The sequence below is a fragment of the Lathamus discolor genome, chromosome 3 (assembly GCF_037157495.1).
Source record: "Lathamus discolor isolate bLatDis1 chromosome 3, bLatDis1.hap1, whole genome shotgun sequence".
In the NCBI taxonomy this organism is placed as follows: Eukaryota; Metazoa; Chordata; class Aves; order Psittaciformes; family Psittacidae; genus Lathamus; species Lathamus discolor.
The window spans coordinates 81,078,299-81,096,581 of NC_088886.1; the positions used below are offsets into that span (position 1 = coordinate 81,078,299).

General features: G+C 42.4%; 2 protein-coding genes and 1 long non-coding RNA gene across 4 annotated transcripts; 1 reads left to right on the plus strand and 2 right to left on the minus strand.

Annotated features, from left to right (window-relative positions):
- Positions 1–5,060: 5,060 nt before the first annotated feature.
- Positions 5,061–11,906, minus strand: PPIL3 (peptidylprolyl isomerase like 3). 2 transcript variants are annotated; one of them, XM_065670019.1, is made up of 7 exons: positions 11,698–11,906; positions 10,786–10,833; positions 9,390–9,464; positions 8,444–8,537; positions 7,710–7,777; positions 7,132–7,250; positions 5,061–5,449 (listed from the first exon to the last, which is right to left on the minus strand). In XM_065670019.1, exons 2-7 carry the CDS (start codon positions 10,786–10,788, stop codon positions 5,323–5,325), a joined length of 486 nt encoding a protein of 161 aa, XP_065526091.1. In that variant the 5' UTR covers positions 10,789–10,833; positions 11,698–11,906; the 3' UTR covers positions 5,061–5,322. The 2 variants fall into 2 exon arrangements, with proteins under 2 accessions (XP_065526091.1, XP_065526092.1); XM_065670020.1 differs by lacking the exon at positions 11,698–11,906 and adding an exon at positions 11,444–11,462.
- NIF3L1 (NGG1 interacting factor 3 like 1) lies at positions 11,788–17,831 on the plus strand. The gene is made up of 6 exons (XM_065670018.1): positions 11,788–12,436; positions 13,147–13,312; positions 13,764–13,887; positions 14,255–14,393; positions 15,677–15,760; positions 16,684–17,831. Exons 1-6 carry the CDS (start codon positions 12,001–12,003, stop codon positions 16,866–16,868), a joined length of 1,134 nt encoding a protein of 377 aa, XP_065526090.1. The 5' UTR covers positions 11,788–12,000; the 3' UTR covers positions 16,869–17,831.
- On the minus strand, positions 14,962–16,848 carry LOC136009781 (uncharacterized). Its single transcript, XR_010610645.1, has 2 exons — positions 16,633–16,848; positions 14,962–15,792 (listed from the first exon to the last, which is right to left on the minus strand). It is a non-coding gene; the product is annotated as an uncharacterized LOC136009781 (long non-coding RNA).
- Positions 17,832–18,283: the final 452 nt, after the last annotated feature.

Below are 18,283 nucleotides of genomic sequence, written 5' to 3' on the forward strand. Positions count from 1 at the left end.
TAACAGGCTTCTACTGACCTAGAATAACCTCTGGAGCTGTGAATGGACTAGTATTCACGACAGGGCTGCGGTACTCATCTTCATATGTTGCATTCCCAAAGTCTGCAACTTCATGTCTGGAATTTTTAGCTGATGGTCATCGTGTGTCTGAAATGAAACACAATGGGATGCAAGTGGGCAAATGAACCCAGACGGTGGGGGGAGGCGGGGAGAAGACAGCAACTTACCAGTTTGGGGTTATACTCTGCTGTGTCGTCAGACCTCACAAATAAAATGTTTTCTGGATTCAGGTCTGTATGCGTCAGCTTTCTAAACGCAAGATAACCAATACAGTTAGCACATTTCACAGAAAGTTAACAGATGCAGCAAAAAAGAAACACATTCACAGTTCACAGGCTGGCAAAGCTGGTATGTCACCTACCTGATGGGCTCCACACTCAGTGGCTGAAAGCTGAGCCCCAGTAGCTCAAAAACAATGCAGATATGTCCATGTACTCAAGCCACTCCAGCATCTGGACACACTGAGTACAAAAGCAGGAAAACGCATGAGTTGCAGCAGGAGAGTGTGTAATGAGATAGAGATGCCCTATGTTATAGAAGGTGACGGCACAGGAATCTCAAAGCAGAACAAAGTGCAGGTGGCTTTGCGTACTTACTATGTATTGCTGGGATCTTATGCATTTAAATGTTACAGTACCCTTACTTCTGCACAAGCCACTTCAGAGTACGTAGTCAATATGTCTGTTTTCACAGCAACGTCTGCCACCCCTGAAAAGGTAAGTTTTAACAGTTGGTAGAACAATGAGGAGTTTCAAGTTGGAACGAGGTGATCTTTAAGGTCCCTCCCAACCCAAACCATTTCCATGATTCTTGGATGAAATTCAGTAATTATCACCATATGCGTTGTTTATGGCAATAACAGCTTTATCAGAAAAGCTATTTTCTTTAAGTACATACTGACTTAATATAACCAGGGCTCATCTGTGCGCAAACACAACTAAAATCTGATCTTTCAGTCATGCAAACATACTTGATATATCTGTGTTATTCTTAAAGGCCCCATTTACTTCCCCTTTGTATTTATAGATGCTGGGCTACTACTGGGGAAACTTCCACATCTTGCAGCCTAACAGGACCATCAGTCAAAAATGACACACCACCTCCTGTTGTTTTAGTAGTGAAAAAATAACTGAGGGGTCAAGTGCCTTCTACAGCCGCTAGAAAGACAATCTAGTTTCATACTCTGCACACAGCAAAACTGCCATCAGACACAAAACAGATTCTTGATTTACAAGATGCTCACTGCTAGACCCCAGATCCGAGACCTTATTACACAGACCTGGGGTGGGCAGTGCAGGCCCCAGGACTGCCCTGGAATGGGGCTTCAGCTTCATCCTATATCTTCCACGTCACCTCCCCATGCCAGCCCTTGACTGCTCTCAAGCTGGAGCACCCATGACCTCATCCCCCAGTGCTGCACAACCCTCCTGTCAAGGCGCTGGGTTTAGCATGATGTACTAACAGACACCAGTGTTTGGGAACTGCAGCAGCAGCCTGAAGTACACATGGAGCAGCAAACAAGGAAGCAACCTAGGATGATCAGAAAGCACTTCATGAACTACAGTGCGAGCAGGAAAAAATTACTTGTATTAAATACTTACTCTTCGTGATCAATAATGCATTCCACGACTCTTCCATAAGCACCTTCGCCCAAAATAGCAACAACCTCATCTGTAAAGAAAAGAACTCTCACTCACAGAACTCCTGAAATTACTCAGCTATTAAAAAACCCCGACCCAACAAACCAAATAATACAAGCAAACAAAAGTAACAAAAAGAGTACGTGCTACCACTGAGGCTATTATAGACGCCTTCCTTCAAACTGTAAATACCTAGTTTGAGAGATGGTAGCGGACAATTCTCTTCAAGGCACATTCACAGGGATCTCATAGGTTCATCAACTTCTTTTACTATTGTTTGGGGAGAGGGATTAAGTCGTACAGAAAAAGAACAATCCCCACCCTCAAACAACACAACTTAAGGCAGAAAGAAAAGACTGCCAAAGCTGCCTCACATCGTATGCTAAAAGAACTTACTCTATCTGAGAAGTTAATAACCTTTGACAAATAGCCTATACCTCTTGCACTGACTGCATCTCCTCTGACAGATAGGTGGCTGTTCTCATCCTCCTCTGCACTCCTGGCTGTTCCGCTTCGAGGACGCATCTGGAACAGCACCAGGATTGTCCAGAAAAATACATAAACCCGCAAGATTAACCCATGCTTCCTCTGCTGCTTACAACTACTGCACACACAACAGTCCCAGCCACCCCTCTCACCTCCCCGTACCTTACTGCAGCCCTCTCTCCACCAGCAGAGCTAACCAAGCATTATGTCAGAAATTGGGTCCTCCAAACCCGCATCAAACAATGAAACATCTCATGTGCAATCGCATGCAGGTGGAAAAAGAGCATTTGAGGATAAAACAGTCCAGAAACATTACAACAGCCTATTCACATCAGTTCCCTAAAGCCCAATGATTTTTTTAATCTGGGAAGGGCTAAACCTGAAACAATTCTACCTCTGATAAATGACCCTCCTCACTCTTTGTATTGTTTTTATTTCCCCAACTGACCCTGTGCGATCAACACATAGCATGTACATGAGACATGCAACTTTGTCACTCTCCATAGATAACGCACAGTTAGTTTTTGCCTGTTGCTCTCCAGCTGGTCTAAGCACTGCTCCCAACGTGACAGACTTCTGACACAAACTTTACCTACTGTTTTCTGAATGCCAGCAAAGGCCAGAGACAATCTGGACATCTCAGTCCTACTGTAAGACTGCTGTGTTAATGGACTTACTTTTTCTATGCCTGGGTAGATTTATTTTGACAGAGCTCACTTTGTGGCTCTAGTGTTTGTGAGAAAAGACCAGACCGATGGGAGTAAACAGGAGTTTATAAAGCACAAGTCAACAACAACAAAAACAGCCCATCTGCAACGTTTTTGTTATTTAAAGGATTAGACACATCACAAAAGTCCAAATGGCTGGTGACACAACAGCCAACAGTCCAAGAACAAAACTGTATGACATACACAGCAACTGCCAGAGAGCCACACATTTCCACAGCTGGGCTACTGCCTGCTCTCCATCTTGCTTGCTCTTCAACAAGCGCAAAGGACCAGCCCCACCATTCATTTTCCTGTTGTATTCCAGGTTCTCAGAGAGAACCTGAGAGAGTTTCAGAGCCACAAACAGGAAAACAGACATAACAGAATTTTGAGAAGTTAGTATGCAATCCTGTCCCATAAAATCACTCTCCTTTCAACACACAGCCTTACAGAAAGAAAGGATCTAAATTTATCTTCCAGAGAGCCAACTGCTTGGTGTTCCTGCATTTCACACATTCAGTAAAACAGCCGCCTTCTTGTGGAGGGGAAAAAAAAAAAACAACCAAAAAACCAAAAAAAGAGACCTGAAATGGTTTCCAGTTCAGTGCTAGATGTCAGCATTTTAAATTATTGGTTCCTTTCCACCACAGGCAAGTTTCCAGCATGTCTTTCCTTCTGCATGACGGTACTGTCAGTCAAACATGCAGTTGCATGCTTCTGTCCACTTCCTATTACCACTGGTTATATGGAAGAAAGAGCACAGAGCTAAAATAATTAAATCCTTTGCCTGACTGACTGAAGCATTATAGTAAAATGTATTAAGTCAGGAGCAAGGGCTAGGAGCTTTAAGCAGCACTCCATAAGCCACACAGAAACTTTGTCCCAGATACAGAGTACTGACTAACTCTGCTCATTCCTACCTCAGTAACCTGCACCCGGCATGCCTTTGCCTTTCTCCTGCAAGTCGTTTCTCCTCTTTATTTTAGGAGGCAAAGTCTCAAATGAGAAATAGTGGTCTGAAGCAGACTGCAAGTCAGCTGCGCCTGGACCTCTCAAGGATTACAAGGCATATATATGAGAATGGACTTTGCCAAGTGATGCTGTCTGGGGCCAAAGTGGATCTGGGAGAAGACCAGAACGGCAGGAGCTGGATTCAGGAACTCTATGTACTATCCCCTGGCCATGCACAGTTGGAACTACAAATATACCCTCTCCCCTCTACATATTATACAGTCAGAGTGAACCCCTGTGGAAATTAAGTTGATTTTTTCCTGCTTTACAAAAACAAAGTGATGCCAAAATGCGCTATTTAAATCTACAAAAGGAAGAGTAGAACACGGCTTTTCCCAGTATGCCCAAGGTGCAGGACTGCCTTTTTGATGTCTACAAATCTTTCACTTTTCCCTGCTTAAGTCAGTTTATTCTTTCTGTGCTGCCCTGAACACAGAATCAGCAATATATACACACACCCCCACATATGTATACATGCATTTTGTTTTTCTTCCTTACCACTCAATAGTCCAAGTATCTCAGTACCTTCTTGTGGAATTATCCGAGTCCAACAAGATTTGGTCTCAAAGACCAAACAACAGCTCTCTCATTTGTTCAACATCATCTTGGCCACAGGTATCTTTTATGATTTTAGGTGTATCTGGATATTTTTGATTAGGAGCCTGACCACAGCCTTTTTGTCACTACTCTTCTGTTGTGCTTACCCCATTGCTTGTGCAATAAAGTGATGTAAAACAAGCTACAGTAAACCCATGGTTACCTAGTTTCGATCAACAGCTGTGTAAAGATGCAAACACTTACTCTTTCATACCAAAAGCATTGTGCCAGAGGCAAAAATGACTCGTTCCAATCCGCACTTTGGGGAGGCTGAAGAGGTTACCATTTCAACGCAGCAAGACAAGAGCAAGCACTTCTCTAAACACAGTCTTTAATCCCCTAGGAGAGACAGGTTTCACCTATCTACGTCACTGCTCTCACCTAGGGGAAAAAAGTGTCTCTTACTCACTTTTCTAAACACCAACAAAGGAAGGAAGGCTAGAATTTACAAGAGGAAGGGTCAAAAAACCATTAGCATGAAATTGTAGCAAAGGACACTGTTTCAACACAGTGTCACCAAGAAAATTAAGGCAGAAAGATATTTGCAAAAAAAAAAAAATCTTTTCACATCTTTATTTTACCAGTAGAAAAAGCAGTGTTTAAAAATCAAAATCCTGGAAGATACTCTTGGAAAACTGGCTTCCAAAACACCAGATTCCTCTGTGATAACACTTAAACAACATCACAGCTCCTGAAGATCCTGTGTTTAATGAGCAAAGGTATGATCCATCTCAGGTAACCTTTTTGAAAGATACTTTAAACCCCATAATCCAGCAGCCAATCTGATCCGTCCCTACGGAATGTGTCGAGGCACGCTGCAGCTACAGAGCAAAAGGGTTGGCATGAATTGTAATGTCTTTAATGCGAACATCATTAAGAGGTCTGTAGGTTTTCTCATTCACAGGCAGCTTCTCCAGCTCATCCAGGGTCTCCAAGCCATCAATAACTCTGGAAAAAAAGCAGAAGTGCCAGGAATCACCTTCTACTAATGATTTACATTTCATAATTGAGATATCTCAAAGCACTTTACAGTTAAGTGTCACAGGGCAAGGACTTCAGAAGCAAATGATACAAGTAACACAGCCAATACATTATGTATGGCACATAACGTCTCTTGAAAGGAAATGGTAAGCACCCATGACAGATTCTATACAAATAATTCCCACTGACCTGACAATATCATCATATTTTATACCAAGCATAGCCATGTAAAGACCCTGGCTGCACTTCCTGGTAAGCACGACTGACCTATCATAGTATAGGCTTAAACAGAGCGAGACACTGGCCATACCAAACCTCACTGTGACTTCCTAAAATCCTATGGCTCGAAAATCAACTTCCAAATGTGAGATTATCACTTCTAACCTTATGAGTCAAAGACAAGATTGGACAGAATCGTTACCAACTGTGTAAATCTAATGACTCAAATAGGTTTATGCCTTCAGATTTCCTGCTCCGGCTGCAGAAGTGTCAAGAGAGATTGCTCTAATATACCTCTTATTTTTTTTGTCTAAAAAGCTCTGGTAAATCTCGGCAGATTTTATCTGCCCAGTAACGAATGGGTAGAAAACATGTGCTGTTCACAGTTCAATTCAGTCAGATGCATCACCTCTTTGAATCTAAGACACTGGACTGTGGACCAACAGGGACACATATGCTGTTCCTCTGGTACTGCAACTGGGGCAGGACTATTTTGAAGTGCCACTGGCAGTTCATCTGGCAAAGTTCATCTGTCAGAGCTGCTACTCTTTCATAAAAAAGAGGTCTAAAAAAACCTACGTTCAATCACACTTCTAAACAAACTCAGAAATTTAAAGAAAAAGCAACACTTAAATGTCAATAAACATGGGGTGGAAAGTATGTTTTCACATTTCAGTAGTTTCCTTTAAATATTTAACTCCATTTAATAAAAGGCAACTTTTTCCTCAGCAGATTCACTTGTACACTAGAGAGTTTTAACAACCGAAGAAAAGACATTACCACGATTCCGAGGTAGAAAAAGCAGTATCTGAAAGACTCAAGCAGTTGCTTTAAGGATGATATAGTACCAGTAGTGTCTATTAGCATGAGAATGTTTTAAAATAATGATGCACCTTAACCTCACCTGAGTCTACATACTGTCAGTTCCATAAATCTTAATCTGACCAACAGGAAGTTCCACCTAAACAGAATCATTACCATGTCACTACCACACCCACCCCCAGATCCAGTCCCAGATCAGAGTCTTGCTTCTGGGTAAACTCTGCAACTGTGTATTGGGTTCTTCTGAACCTGGCTTAAAATAAGCCTGCATCTGTATGGGCAGGGATTAAAAGGCATGCTGGAGTAACTCCCTCTGTGCGTGTGCATGTGTGTGCGTGTGTGTGTGGGTCAGGGGGAAGCTCCATTCCTGAGGGAATTTTTAATAATACACCTCTTTCCACTGAATTGCCTACTACTAAGAAAAAGGGGACAGCATTTTGTAGCAATGAATTCTGCTGACAGTGAAAGAGCATACATTTAAATATACACATCCAATAGTTTAAAGATTTTAGAACCAGAAGCTTCCAACTTTGCATTGCATGTACCCTGAAATACTCAGATCCATCACAGATCACTATAGTGAGGAGGCACACAGTTGGGTCACTTACTTGCCAAACACAGTGTACTTCATGTCAAGGTGCGGTTGCTTGCCATAAGTGATGAAGAACTGCGATCCATTGGTATTCGGACCACTGTTTGCCATCGAAACCACTCCACGGACACTGTGCTGAAAGGGGAAAAAACTTAACATGAAACAAGCCTTGCTTTCACAGATGCGTAATGTGTACAAAGTGCTCTGTGAATTAGGACTCTGCCTCAATACCATCATTAAAACTGTATCCTGGTTGCTAAGATATTCCATCACAGTCCACATTTAGCTCCTCAAACTCTCTTACAAAGAAAAATTACTTCCTTGCCTTCAGTGTATGAAAAATACCTTGTCACAAGTATTTGTCTTTCTTCTTCTGTTTTCAGTGATGAAAACCCTCAAACCTAACTTGCCAAGTACAGAAGTGCCTGTTCCTAGTTTTATAACAAGCTTTCTGTCCCTCTATTGCAGGATTAGACTTTGCTTTACAATTACAAAAGAAGCATTTAATACAGCACAACACAATGCTGACCATTCTCCAACCCGTAAAGAAAATTTGGATGAAAACATAACTGCATATTGACAGCACAGAAATACCTTTAGGTATTCACTGAATTCATCTTCAAACTTCTTGCCCCAGATGCTGTTACCTCCTTTCCCAGTGCCTGACAAAGAAGCACCAAAAGAGATTACTGCATATTCAGACTGAAAATTACATAAATTATGTACTATTCTTTCACATTTTACAACAAAGACTTTAGCCTGTAATTTGTTTGAGGAAGATCCTGGATTCTCATGTCTTGATACAGAGCAGAGAAAAAACACAGAAGGAACACACATTCCGTAGCAGAACAAAGCACTGATGTAGCCTCAAATTTAATTCAGTATTATTACAAACAGACACACACTTGAATCAGGTTTTCTTCCAAACAGTTGACACTCTCTAGGACATTTTCCCCAAATGCTTTACGGGCAGCATAGCCTTTTGAGAAGAAACACAAGAAACCACAGTAGCAACTGCTACCTGTTCAACAGCTGGCAAGTCAGAACCATCACACTGAGTGGAAACACCTGGATCAACTAAAGTCTGTAGAATGCTTTGCTGCTGCACCATTATTTAGAACTAGTGTCACAGCTGCTCTTTCCCATTTCTGGCTCACCACAGAAAGCTAATCACATCAGAAATACCTCCATCAACAATACAGTATTCTTATATTTTAATTTATTGATGGTTTTGTTTTTATATATATAGTTACAAGGATATTTTTTTTAACTTACATTTTCTTTTTATGTATCTTTTTCTATGGAGAGAACCGGACAGAAGAATTTACCTAATGGATCCCCGGTCTGAACCATGAAGCCCTTTATATTCCGGTGAAATACACATCCATTGTAGTAGTTACTAGCACAAAGAGCCAGGAAATTCTAAAGAAATGAAACAAATTCTATTAATAAACAATACAGAAATAGTATCCTCTTACTAAAACGACAGCATTGACCAGAGCAGGACCAACCCTTTTGCTCTGCTTTGCACTGTGACCACACAAATTCCACACACCATTGTCACAGAATAGTCATCAATGAATTATAGCTGATACGCTCTTTTGACAATGTCACAGATCAGAGCATTTAACAAAATACCTGACAGCAGAAGGTTGCCTGACTTGAGGAACAAACAAGCAGCCCCAGACATGCTCAGAAGTATCACTTTCATCCAACATGTTTATTTTGTAAATCTAATTTTGTAATCAATAACTTCATGCCTCAGCTTTGTTAGTTAGTTAAAAAAAAAAATTATTTCAATCTAAGGTTAAGTTTATCGCAGAAAGCAAAACCAGGGGCCTCTGACAAACCAGGAAGCAGTTCTCACTTTTAAAGTATCACCTAATCTGTGTGAGTGCAAGCAAACCCAGGGAAACTGGGAATCCCAGGCGACATGCCGTACTTCCTGTTAAGGACAAAGGGCGCTTTAGGAGATGCTGGAACTTGGAGAACAGGGCCCCTTAGCTAAACCTTATCTGGTGAGAAACAGCCAGCAGAACTCTAGGCAGTGGGACACAGTGCACAGTTCCAAAAGTGGAACAGGCACTGTACCAGCTTAAAACACTATGGGCTGCAACTAGATGATCTTTAAGGTCCTTTCCAACCCTAACCATCCTATGATTCTATTGCAGTATCTGAAAAGATGAACTGCAAAAGCCACTTGTCCTCTTTTACAGTCTTCGCTATTTCTACTTCTTTGCTTCAGCACCAGGCAATCCTGCTCCTGTAACTTACTTCGCAAGTCTTTGGTGTACGCTCACAGAACAGTTCCACTTTAATATCTCCTACATCAGTATGCAGCGTGACAGCCTGAGCAAAAGGCAGAAAAGAATAATTAAATCAGCAATGAAACACTAACAGACTCAGTTTCATTTCCCAGTCCCACCAAGAACACAACCAAGTTCCCACTGTGAATAACCACTGTCTCAGGATTTGGCCGCAGGCAAGGCTAGTGTCACAAAACTTCCACCTTTCCAGGGAAATCACCAGAAAGCAGTTGGCCTCATTTAGTTTCAGGACAAATCAAGTTTGCCATCCTAATGCAGAAGCTGTGTTTTACACCGTTACACTCCAGAGATAGAGTGTGTGTTTGCGAACTGGACCTACCCCGTCACTCAATTGCCAAGCTGAAGAATCAAAACACACAGTCTTATCTTTATTTCCTGATTTGCTCAACTTTAAAAAGCCTGCAAGTGCAGAAGGTTACACATGCTCAAGCAGGAATATGTGCCTGCAACCCAAATAACACTCCTGTGATACAACAAGCCCAACTAGATTACCAAATATTAGCCAAAGCGGGATTAAAATGTAGGATCTTAGAACCAAAATGTAATTATTTTTTATACTGATGTAAACTGACCTATTTTCCTTTTCACACTATCTTGTTACAAACCTGAAATGAAAACCTAAACTTTTGGTTAGAAATTCAGAGTAAGCATCAGAGTAAAACGTGTTGTGGTTTAAACCCAACCACAAACCTCTTTTACTCACTCCCCCCCTTCTTGCCCTCCCCCTGCTTCTGGAGGGACGGAGAGGAGAATCAAAAAGAATGCCAACTCCCATGGGTTGAGATAAGAACAGCCCAGTAACTAAGGTATAACACAAATCACTGCTGCTACCACCAATAATAATAGTGCTAAAGGAAATAACAAGAGGAAAGAATACAACACCTCAACACCAGCCGACCAATAACTCACCCCACTCCCCCCAGCCAAGCACTGACCGATACCTCCTCCAACCCTGCAGTCCCTCTACCCCCTCCAGGTCACTCCAAGTTACATCCTGGGCATGACATGCTATGGTATGGAATACCTCTTTGGCTAGTTTGGACCAGGTGTCCTGTCTCTGCTTCCTCCCAGCCTCCCCTCCTCCCTGGCAGAGCATGAGGCTCAGAAAGTCCTTGGCCAGACCAAACATTCGAGCAGCAACTGAAAACATCGGCGTTATCAGCACTGTTCCAAGGCCAAAAGATCAAAACACAGCACTGTACTAGCTCCTAAGGAGAAAAATGACTGCTGCTGCTCAACCCAGGACAACGTGCAATTCTCTGAGATGCAGAGTAGCTACTCACTGTCCAAGAGATGACTGTTTCAGTAAGAAAGAGAATATAAAAGAGTGTAGTTGTTCTCACCATGTCTGCTCACCAAACAGCACAGGTAGATTTGCATACAGCAATTTCCTGCCAAGAAAACACAGAAAATTTGTTAGGGTTTTCTCCACCTTTTCCCAGCTATATTGGATGTAAAATACCTGTGTGGTTCTATGATTTTACAGCACACAGTTTTACATTCAAGCAACTCTGCAGATAAATGTTCTACATTACGCAAGTGTGCAGCACGTAACTAGAATTCTATTTATTTTCGCTCTACACTATCTTGTGGTGTACGACGAGAAAGTAGTAGAACAAATTCGCTTAAAGAAAGGGGATGGGGGGCAAACCCCACGCTTTCCTAAGATGCATGCTTATAGCAAGCAATCACAGCTGTCTCAAAGATGAGGGTTTTCTGACGGTCTGAATTGAACAGCTAAAAGCCACATGCCGGTCCCTAAAACAGAAGTGTGATTTGGAGCCGCCTCCCGACAGCTGTGCGTGCCTGCAACAGACAAGCAGCTGCATACAAGCACAGCATCAAACTTTTCGTTGCCTCAGCAAGATTTCCAAAGCAAGCACTTAGAATTCTGCTAGCAAAACAGTAGTTGTGCACGAACCAGCACCTCCACACGCTGGTTTCCTCCCCGTACTCTGCCCTCCCTGCCTGGCCGCAGGCTTGGCAAGGCCTCTCTCTCACCGAAGCCGGGAGACCCGCCAGCAGCGGCCTCGGGCCCTGCCTCCTTCAGCTTCACTCTTCACCCCTCACTCCGTTCTCCCTTCGCCCCACCCGCCGCTCCATCGCCAAGACATAGGGCTCGGCCCCTCCACAGCCGAGCGACTCTCTCTCGGAAGGCTGCGGAGCGTCCGCAATCGCCACCGCAGAGCGGCCACCCGCTCGGCCCTCCGCCGCCGCTTCACCCTCGCCCTGCCATACGGAGGCCTAGCACAAACCTGCCGAGGCTGGACCCCAGCCAGGCGCCCTATCGCCGGGAAGCGCCTCCCCTCACGCATGCAGGAGCACTCCGGCCGCACCTCGCCCAGGGCACAGTGCTGCTAAGAGGCTGCCCCTAACCCCGCCAGAGCGGCGGAAGCGCAGGGCTCCACAGCGCAGCCCCGGCACTCCTGCGCTTCGAGACGAGGGCGGAGCGTCGCGGCGGCAGTTACAGGAAGCGGGGCCGCCGTTCTTCCGTCGCAGCATCAACGTTCGTGGCGCTGCGATTGCTGCTGGTTTTACTCCCCTCTACAGATTGCTGCATGCTGCTGCCTGGGGCGCAGCTGCTTCACCGTCCTCTGCGCTGCATCCGTGCTTTGGGCCACCTGCCCTCACGCTCCCTCATGGATGCCGGTGAGCTGGTTTCAGCCCTGAATGATTTTGCATCCCTCTCTCTGGCTGAAAGCTGGGACAATGTGGGCTTGCTGGTGGAACCGAGTCCTCCCCACGTTGTGAACACCCTCTTCCTCACTAACGATCTCACCGAGGAAGTGATGGAAGAGGCAGTGCAGAAGAAGGCAGACCTTATTCTGTCTTACCACCCTCCTGTATTCACACCACTCAAGCGAGTAACGTGGAAGACCTGGAAGGAACGGCTAGTTGTCCGAGCCCTGGAGCACAGAATTGGGATTTACTCTCCGCATACAGCATACGATGCCATACCTCACGGAGTCAATGACTGGCTAGCAAAGGGACTTGGTGAGATTCTGTTAAACAAACAAACAAAAAGGTTAACATTATTAATCAGTATATGCTATTGTATATTGGGCTTTTCCTCAGTTTCCTTTCTTCCAGTTTTTACAAGTATGCTTTGGAGAGGGTGTTTTTTTTCTTCCTCTAGGAATCTTGAGTTCTTTTGAGTATCCCTAGTATACAGAAGAGAGCTTGGTGAGGAAAACCAAACACAAACACTAGAGAAGCTTTTCAGATGCGTGACTGTACTACTAAATGTTGTCAGAACTAGTGCAGAGTATTGTTCATCTTGGTTGCAAAGTTTACACCACTGACTCTAAATCACCACCATGAATTTGTAAAGGGCAAGATCTCATTGTTTGCAAAGGTCTTAGGGTATCTGAAATTCTTTTAGATTTTTATTCTGTATCGAGGTTCATAAATGAAAACATTTCTGACCTTTCCAGCCTGAATTTCAAACCATTTGTACTGTTCTTAGGATAAAATGGATGGCCTTAAAAATGAATGAATTCTATATCGCAGCAGCTGCTTTGCACTTAAAATAGATTGTGTCTAATGGAGACAACCAGGCAGGAAGTCCTCAGCTCTGATCAGGGAAAATGGATGCCTGTGCAAAACTCGCACCTTTTTGTTATATCTCTTTATCGTATGTGCTAGGTGGGTACCAGGATACTTGGCCAGCTTTCTAAGGCAGCAGTCTTGTACTGTTTTCCCAGGTGCCTGTACTTCCATTCCACTGCGTCCATCAACTGCGCCAAGCTGTCCAGCTGAGGGTACTCACCGGATAGAATTCTGCACAGACAACACTGAGCATCTAGACACAGTGCTGTCCAAAATCAAAGATATCCAAGAGATCTCATGTCTCACTACTCTCCCTGCCAGGTATCTGCTTCACTCTCTAATGTTGTATTCTTTCTGCTGTTTGAAAGAGTAAGTTGCTGGAATTGTATTTTACTGTCGTAATCTCTTTGCTCCTTTGTGCTTTGCTGCTATTCTTTTTCAGCAACAGATCTAGAAACTTAAGGGATAATGATCCCTTTCTGATCAATCTATGTTCTACTAGATGATAACAGTGACTCAGTGTAGCATCACATAGGTTAGAGCTGGTAAAGATGAGCATTAACAAGAAATTTGAAGAGGACAGTTGAGTTAAATTTCCACATCTGTTTCTTCCATGAGAGTAGACTAGACTGGGCTAGGCTATTACAATGCTTTCTTGTTTCATTTCTCTGTGGTAGAATAGCCACGGGGATAGAGCAGCTTTGGTTTAAATTAATATGAAGCTGAAATTCTGTCTAGTTTCTTAGAATGCACCAACCATCTCTTTCCTCAGGGTTGAAGGTGAGGAGCAAATAAGAGTCAGTTTGAACTGCTCTCAGAAAGCACTGTTGAAGGTGATGGCATTATTGTCCCAGAACAGCCTTTATGAGAGGACCGAGATTCTCTTATTACAAAAGGTAACAAATTAAATGTATTGCTTCCAGTGAATGTACTACTTGCATGCACTGAGTGCTCTAAACACTGAAATCTACTAGTCAGTAGTATCATAGGTTTCCTATGCTGTCCCGTCAGTGCTCTGAAATACCGGTCTGTGGGGGTTTGAACCCACACACATTTTCCAGAGCAATGAAAATAGCTGTGTGTGGCCTACACTAAAGCTAGTTCAGTTCCATATCTGGTGTAGTTAGTAAGTTACATTCGAGAACACTACATACAAACTTCTAGGCATTCCTGAGTGCCCAAGATACTCATCTGTGGACAACATGGAAAGTGATGGGTACTTCGGGTGTCACCTTTCTTACAGTAATTTTCATTTCTTTTCAGCCTCTGCTTCCTCATACTGGAATGGGACGTCTGTGCACACTGAGCGAGCCAGTGTCCTTGTTGGACATAACTGAGCGTATCAAAAGCCACCTAAAATTACCGCACATCCGCTTAGCCATGGGAATGGGCAAGACCCTAGGTAAACAGGCCTGCAAGTAAGACTGTCCATTAGCACTAGTGCTCCAGCAAGATAGAGTGTGAGCATGAGTGTGTGAAGTACTGCTGCCTTGGATAGTTTCACTTCCAGGTAGTATGAAGCACTGTTAAAAGACAAGAAACAGCATTTTAGTAGTTATGTGACACAATCACACAAGAAGAATTTCATCTGTGTGTTTTACTTGGAAGTTGTAGATTATGCTGGATGTCACTGTGAAGAAGGGACAGCACAAGTTGAATATGAGACATCCTTTATAATTATTTGTGAAATGACTAAGGTTCACCCCCCCCCCCCCCCCCCGCCCCAGGATGTCAGACACACATGTGTACCATTTCATTGTACTCTCCCTTCTGTGAATGTTAAATTTCAAAGCACCTTAAAATAATAAGGCGCTTCATGGTACCCTTGTGAACACTTAACCATCCACACTTTGATGAAATAGTGGCAAAGAAGGTGAACTATCCTAGCTCAAACAGTGGGTCACTAGTAAACATGGAGCAAGCATGCTCATATCCCAATTACCTATCCAAATTTCCAAGAAGCACAGCTGTTAGAATTTGTGAGAGCAAATTTATTGAGAACTCTTTGTAACTTATAGGAGAGAAGTCTTATTAGAAGACTCTTATACTATCAGTTGCATTAAAACCCCTCTGAACTATTTTGAAGCCTCATTATGGTGTGGATTTGTAGTGGTGTGACCACTACAATTAAATTCCCTGGCTTTGTCACACATCTAATAGCTTGGAATCATCAATCATAGCAAATGGGCAAATTTTTAATGGCATGGAGCAGCTCTCAGTCTGCACTGAGTCTTTTGAGAGCTAGAAGTTAGAAAACAGTTATCTCAGAGGCAAAATCCTTCCTTAGTGGCATCATTAGTTGGAAAACTAATGATGGTGGAACATGAGAGTCCTGGAAAAGGGTACCAGGCTATTAAAGGGTTCAGAAATCTCACTAAATACCACCTCAGTAGGAGAGAACTAGCCAGCAGCCAGCTTTCATGCTGTAGTTTTCCACAAACTTTCCTACCCCTTGAAAGAAAAAAGAAAATCTACACATCTATTTAGCACACAGGATTTTGCTGTGATATCAGAGATGTTAGAGGCCTATGACTCTTTCAAACTGACAGATGTGTCTCTTTCTCCAACAAATTTACTTTGACCCTAAAAGCAAGGTATAATTATTGCGAAACAATCAATAGCAATACTGATGTGAAAGCTGGACAGAAGGACACAGTTAATCTGTGACACCTTTATATCCTGCAGAATCACCAGTGAAGAAAACTGCTCTGTGTGCTGGTTCTGGGAGCAGTGTCCTGAAGGGAGTGGAAGCTGACCTCTATCTCACAGGTAAAAGATTATGTTTGTTACCTTTATAGTCACTAGAAGAGAAGAAAGGAAAAAAGAGTTGACTGGCTGTTGAAAGATTTGGACATAATTGCCTGTAATAATTGAGAAACCGTTATTGAAATGATAAAAGAATAACATTAAAGTAGAAATAATGTGGATCAGATGGCTGTGAGGTGTAGTGATGGTTATTTAAATTAAAACATTGCCATGCACACATTACTTCAACACAGAATCAGTGTTGATGGCAATCTGCTGCAACTTTCAGTGTTTCTCCTTTGGCAAGATACAAAGTATTTCCTCAGTTCTTTACAGAATTCTCTAATGGAAAATGGAATATAATGTAGTCTACAGTCTTGCAAAGGAACCACATAGTGTATCTGACCAAAGGGACATGTAGTCCATTATCCTCTTTTCCAGCTGTTGGATAGCTACTCCTTACACCTTGCTCAACAATGTGAAGTCTGCTTTGCACTCTTCAGTACTTAGTTTAAGCAAGTTCTTTGGTAAGGCATGCTCCATTTCCCCCTTAACACACATCTCTGGAGAGCTAACCCTCAGACTTCTTCACAAGGCTTCCCAATTGCTCTGCTTGCATCACAGCAACCCAGATGTCATTCAGACAGTCCACTTTCCAAATGACTCTGTATACCCAAATGGCAGAATCTGTTCAAAGAGAGGAAGGACTTTCTGTTGTTGTCTCACTTGTATGTGGGGATGTCAGCTGAAAGTCCTTCAAGGGGCACTAAAGCAGGAGTGTTCTGTGTTCTTACACTGAGCAGATGGTGTTGCATTCCCCCCTATGGGCTATATCCCCAGTTACATTTTCCCAGCTCCTAGCTAAGATTCTGTATACATTGCAAAGAACTGGTTACCTAAACTGTACTGTTAGTGACGTACATGGCATTTCTTCCTCCAAATGGCAGGAGAGATGTCCCACCATGATGTTCTGGATGCAGTCGCCAATGGGATAAGTGTTATTCTGTGTGAGCACAGCAACACTGAGCGAGGCTTCTTGACAGAGCTGCGTGACATGCTAGCTATCCACCTACAGAACAAAGTCAACATAATTGTGTCTGAGAAAGATAGAGATCCCCTCAAGGTGGTATAAGGAAAAAAAAAAAAACAACAAAGGAGAGAATTCAGTCAAGAGTTTCATGGTATCTTGCAGAGACCAATCCAACTGTAAGCTTAATTAAGATGCTCTGAATTGGTTCAGTACAGAATGATCGTATTATATGTTCCCTTAGAGTCTGAGATATATTTTGTCATCTGTCAAATAAATGCTTGGTTTGGACTACAGAAGACTGATTTTAATTACTGGGATCAATTAGTGGGCTGCATTTAAATAAATTTACTGTTACTGCATAGTCTAATTAGATAAATTTTGTAACAAGATACTCAAGGATTGGTTTAAGTGTAATAGAAAAACCTGACTTGTCTCTAGTTTTAAGCTTACACAGCAGTTCTACCCTACTGCAGTTATGTCAGATCACGTCAGTACAAGTCACTAATATTTTAGCTAATAAATCTGATTGATAGTAATTAATGAAAGGGTATGGATCACCCATTTGCATTAGCAGTTTTATGAAGGCACCAGTCACATACAAATATAGAACACAATTTGCGTATTTGGTACTAGTATTCAATTGCACAGTCTACCGTAAATGCAGATTTAAGGCTTTTTAACAGAGGGACTCTCAATTGAAAAACTTTGGAAGGTTAAAACTCAAATTCCTTAACAAAGATGTAAATTAATGTAATGTGGTTTTGTTACTTTCTTTTAAAAATAGTTTCTATAACTATGGCTCTTAATTACAGCATTACTAAAACTGAACAAGTAGTGTTTTCACCGCTGATAAGCTTGGGTTTTATTTTGTAAGTTGGGGTTCTTGTTGTGGTCTATTTGTTCAGGTTCTTTTAAGAAAGAAAATCTCCCAAGTGCATACCTTACCATCTCTGGATTACGTGCTTACCACAGGAGTATTTAAACAAAATGAAAATATTTCCATTGCAAGTTTGTAAAAATCTTGGTACCATCTTTTGGTTAATAAAACTGGCTCATCAAGCTGCATCTTTACTGCATAATTTTGTGTGCACTGTTCCACTTAAGTGTAAGTGGGACAAAGATGACTCCAGTATGATCTGAAGCTACTGAGGCTATATAAAGGCTGTTACTCTTATCAATACTAGGGAAACCTCTCACTAAGTGGAGGAAGTGGAAAGAAATTTCTTCTTTCCCAAGTAAAGGACTGCAGAAGTGATCTCTCCAAATCCAGCAGTTCTGTATTGTTACAGAAGACATTCAAATGCTATTACCTTAATACATACACAAAATTCGAGACAAAAAAATAATACATAGGTGGGGTAATTGTCCAGAAACATAATAAAATCAGGATAAAATACTTTGGAACACAAAGCTCACATGAATTAATTCACAGTAATTTTCTTTAGCTTGCATGCTTGTGACATGGAATCAGCAGCAGCCAAAAAAACCAATTCAAATTCCATCTTCTCTTAGCAGAT

Bases quoted from the DNA above. Each gene is read 5' to 3' on its own strand.
- NIF3L1 (XM_065670018.1), top strand. From the start codon at position 12,001: ATGCTGCTGCCTGGGGCGCAGCTGCTTCACCGTCCTCTGCGCTGCATC. The intron at 13,888-14,254 runs GTAACAAATTAA...ATTTCTTTTCAG, and splicing joins AGATTCTCTTATTACAAAAG to CCTCTGCTTCCTCATACTGG. The intron at 14,394-15,676 runs GTAAACAGGCCT...TATATCCTGCAG, and splicing joins GGGAATGGGCAAGACCCTAG to AATCACCAGTGAAGAAAACT.
- PPIL3 (XM_065670019.1), bottom strand. The intron at 7,778-8,443 runs GTAAATTCTTCT...CTTCTTTGTCAG, and splicing joins TCAGACCGGGGATCCATTAG to GCACTGGGAAAGGAGGTAAC. The intron at 5,450-7,131 runs GTAAGTGACCCA...CTTTTTTTCCAG, and splicing joins AAGTACACTGTGTTTGGCAA to AGTTATTGATGGCTTGGAGA.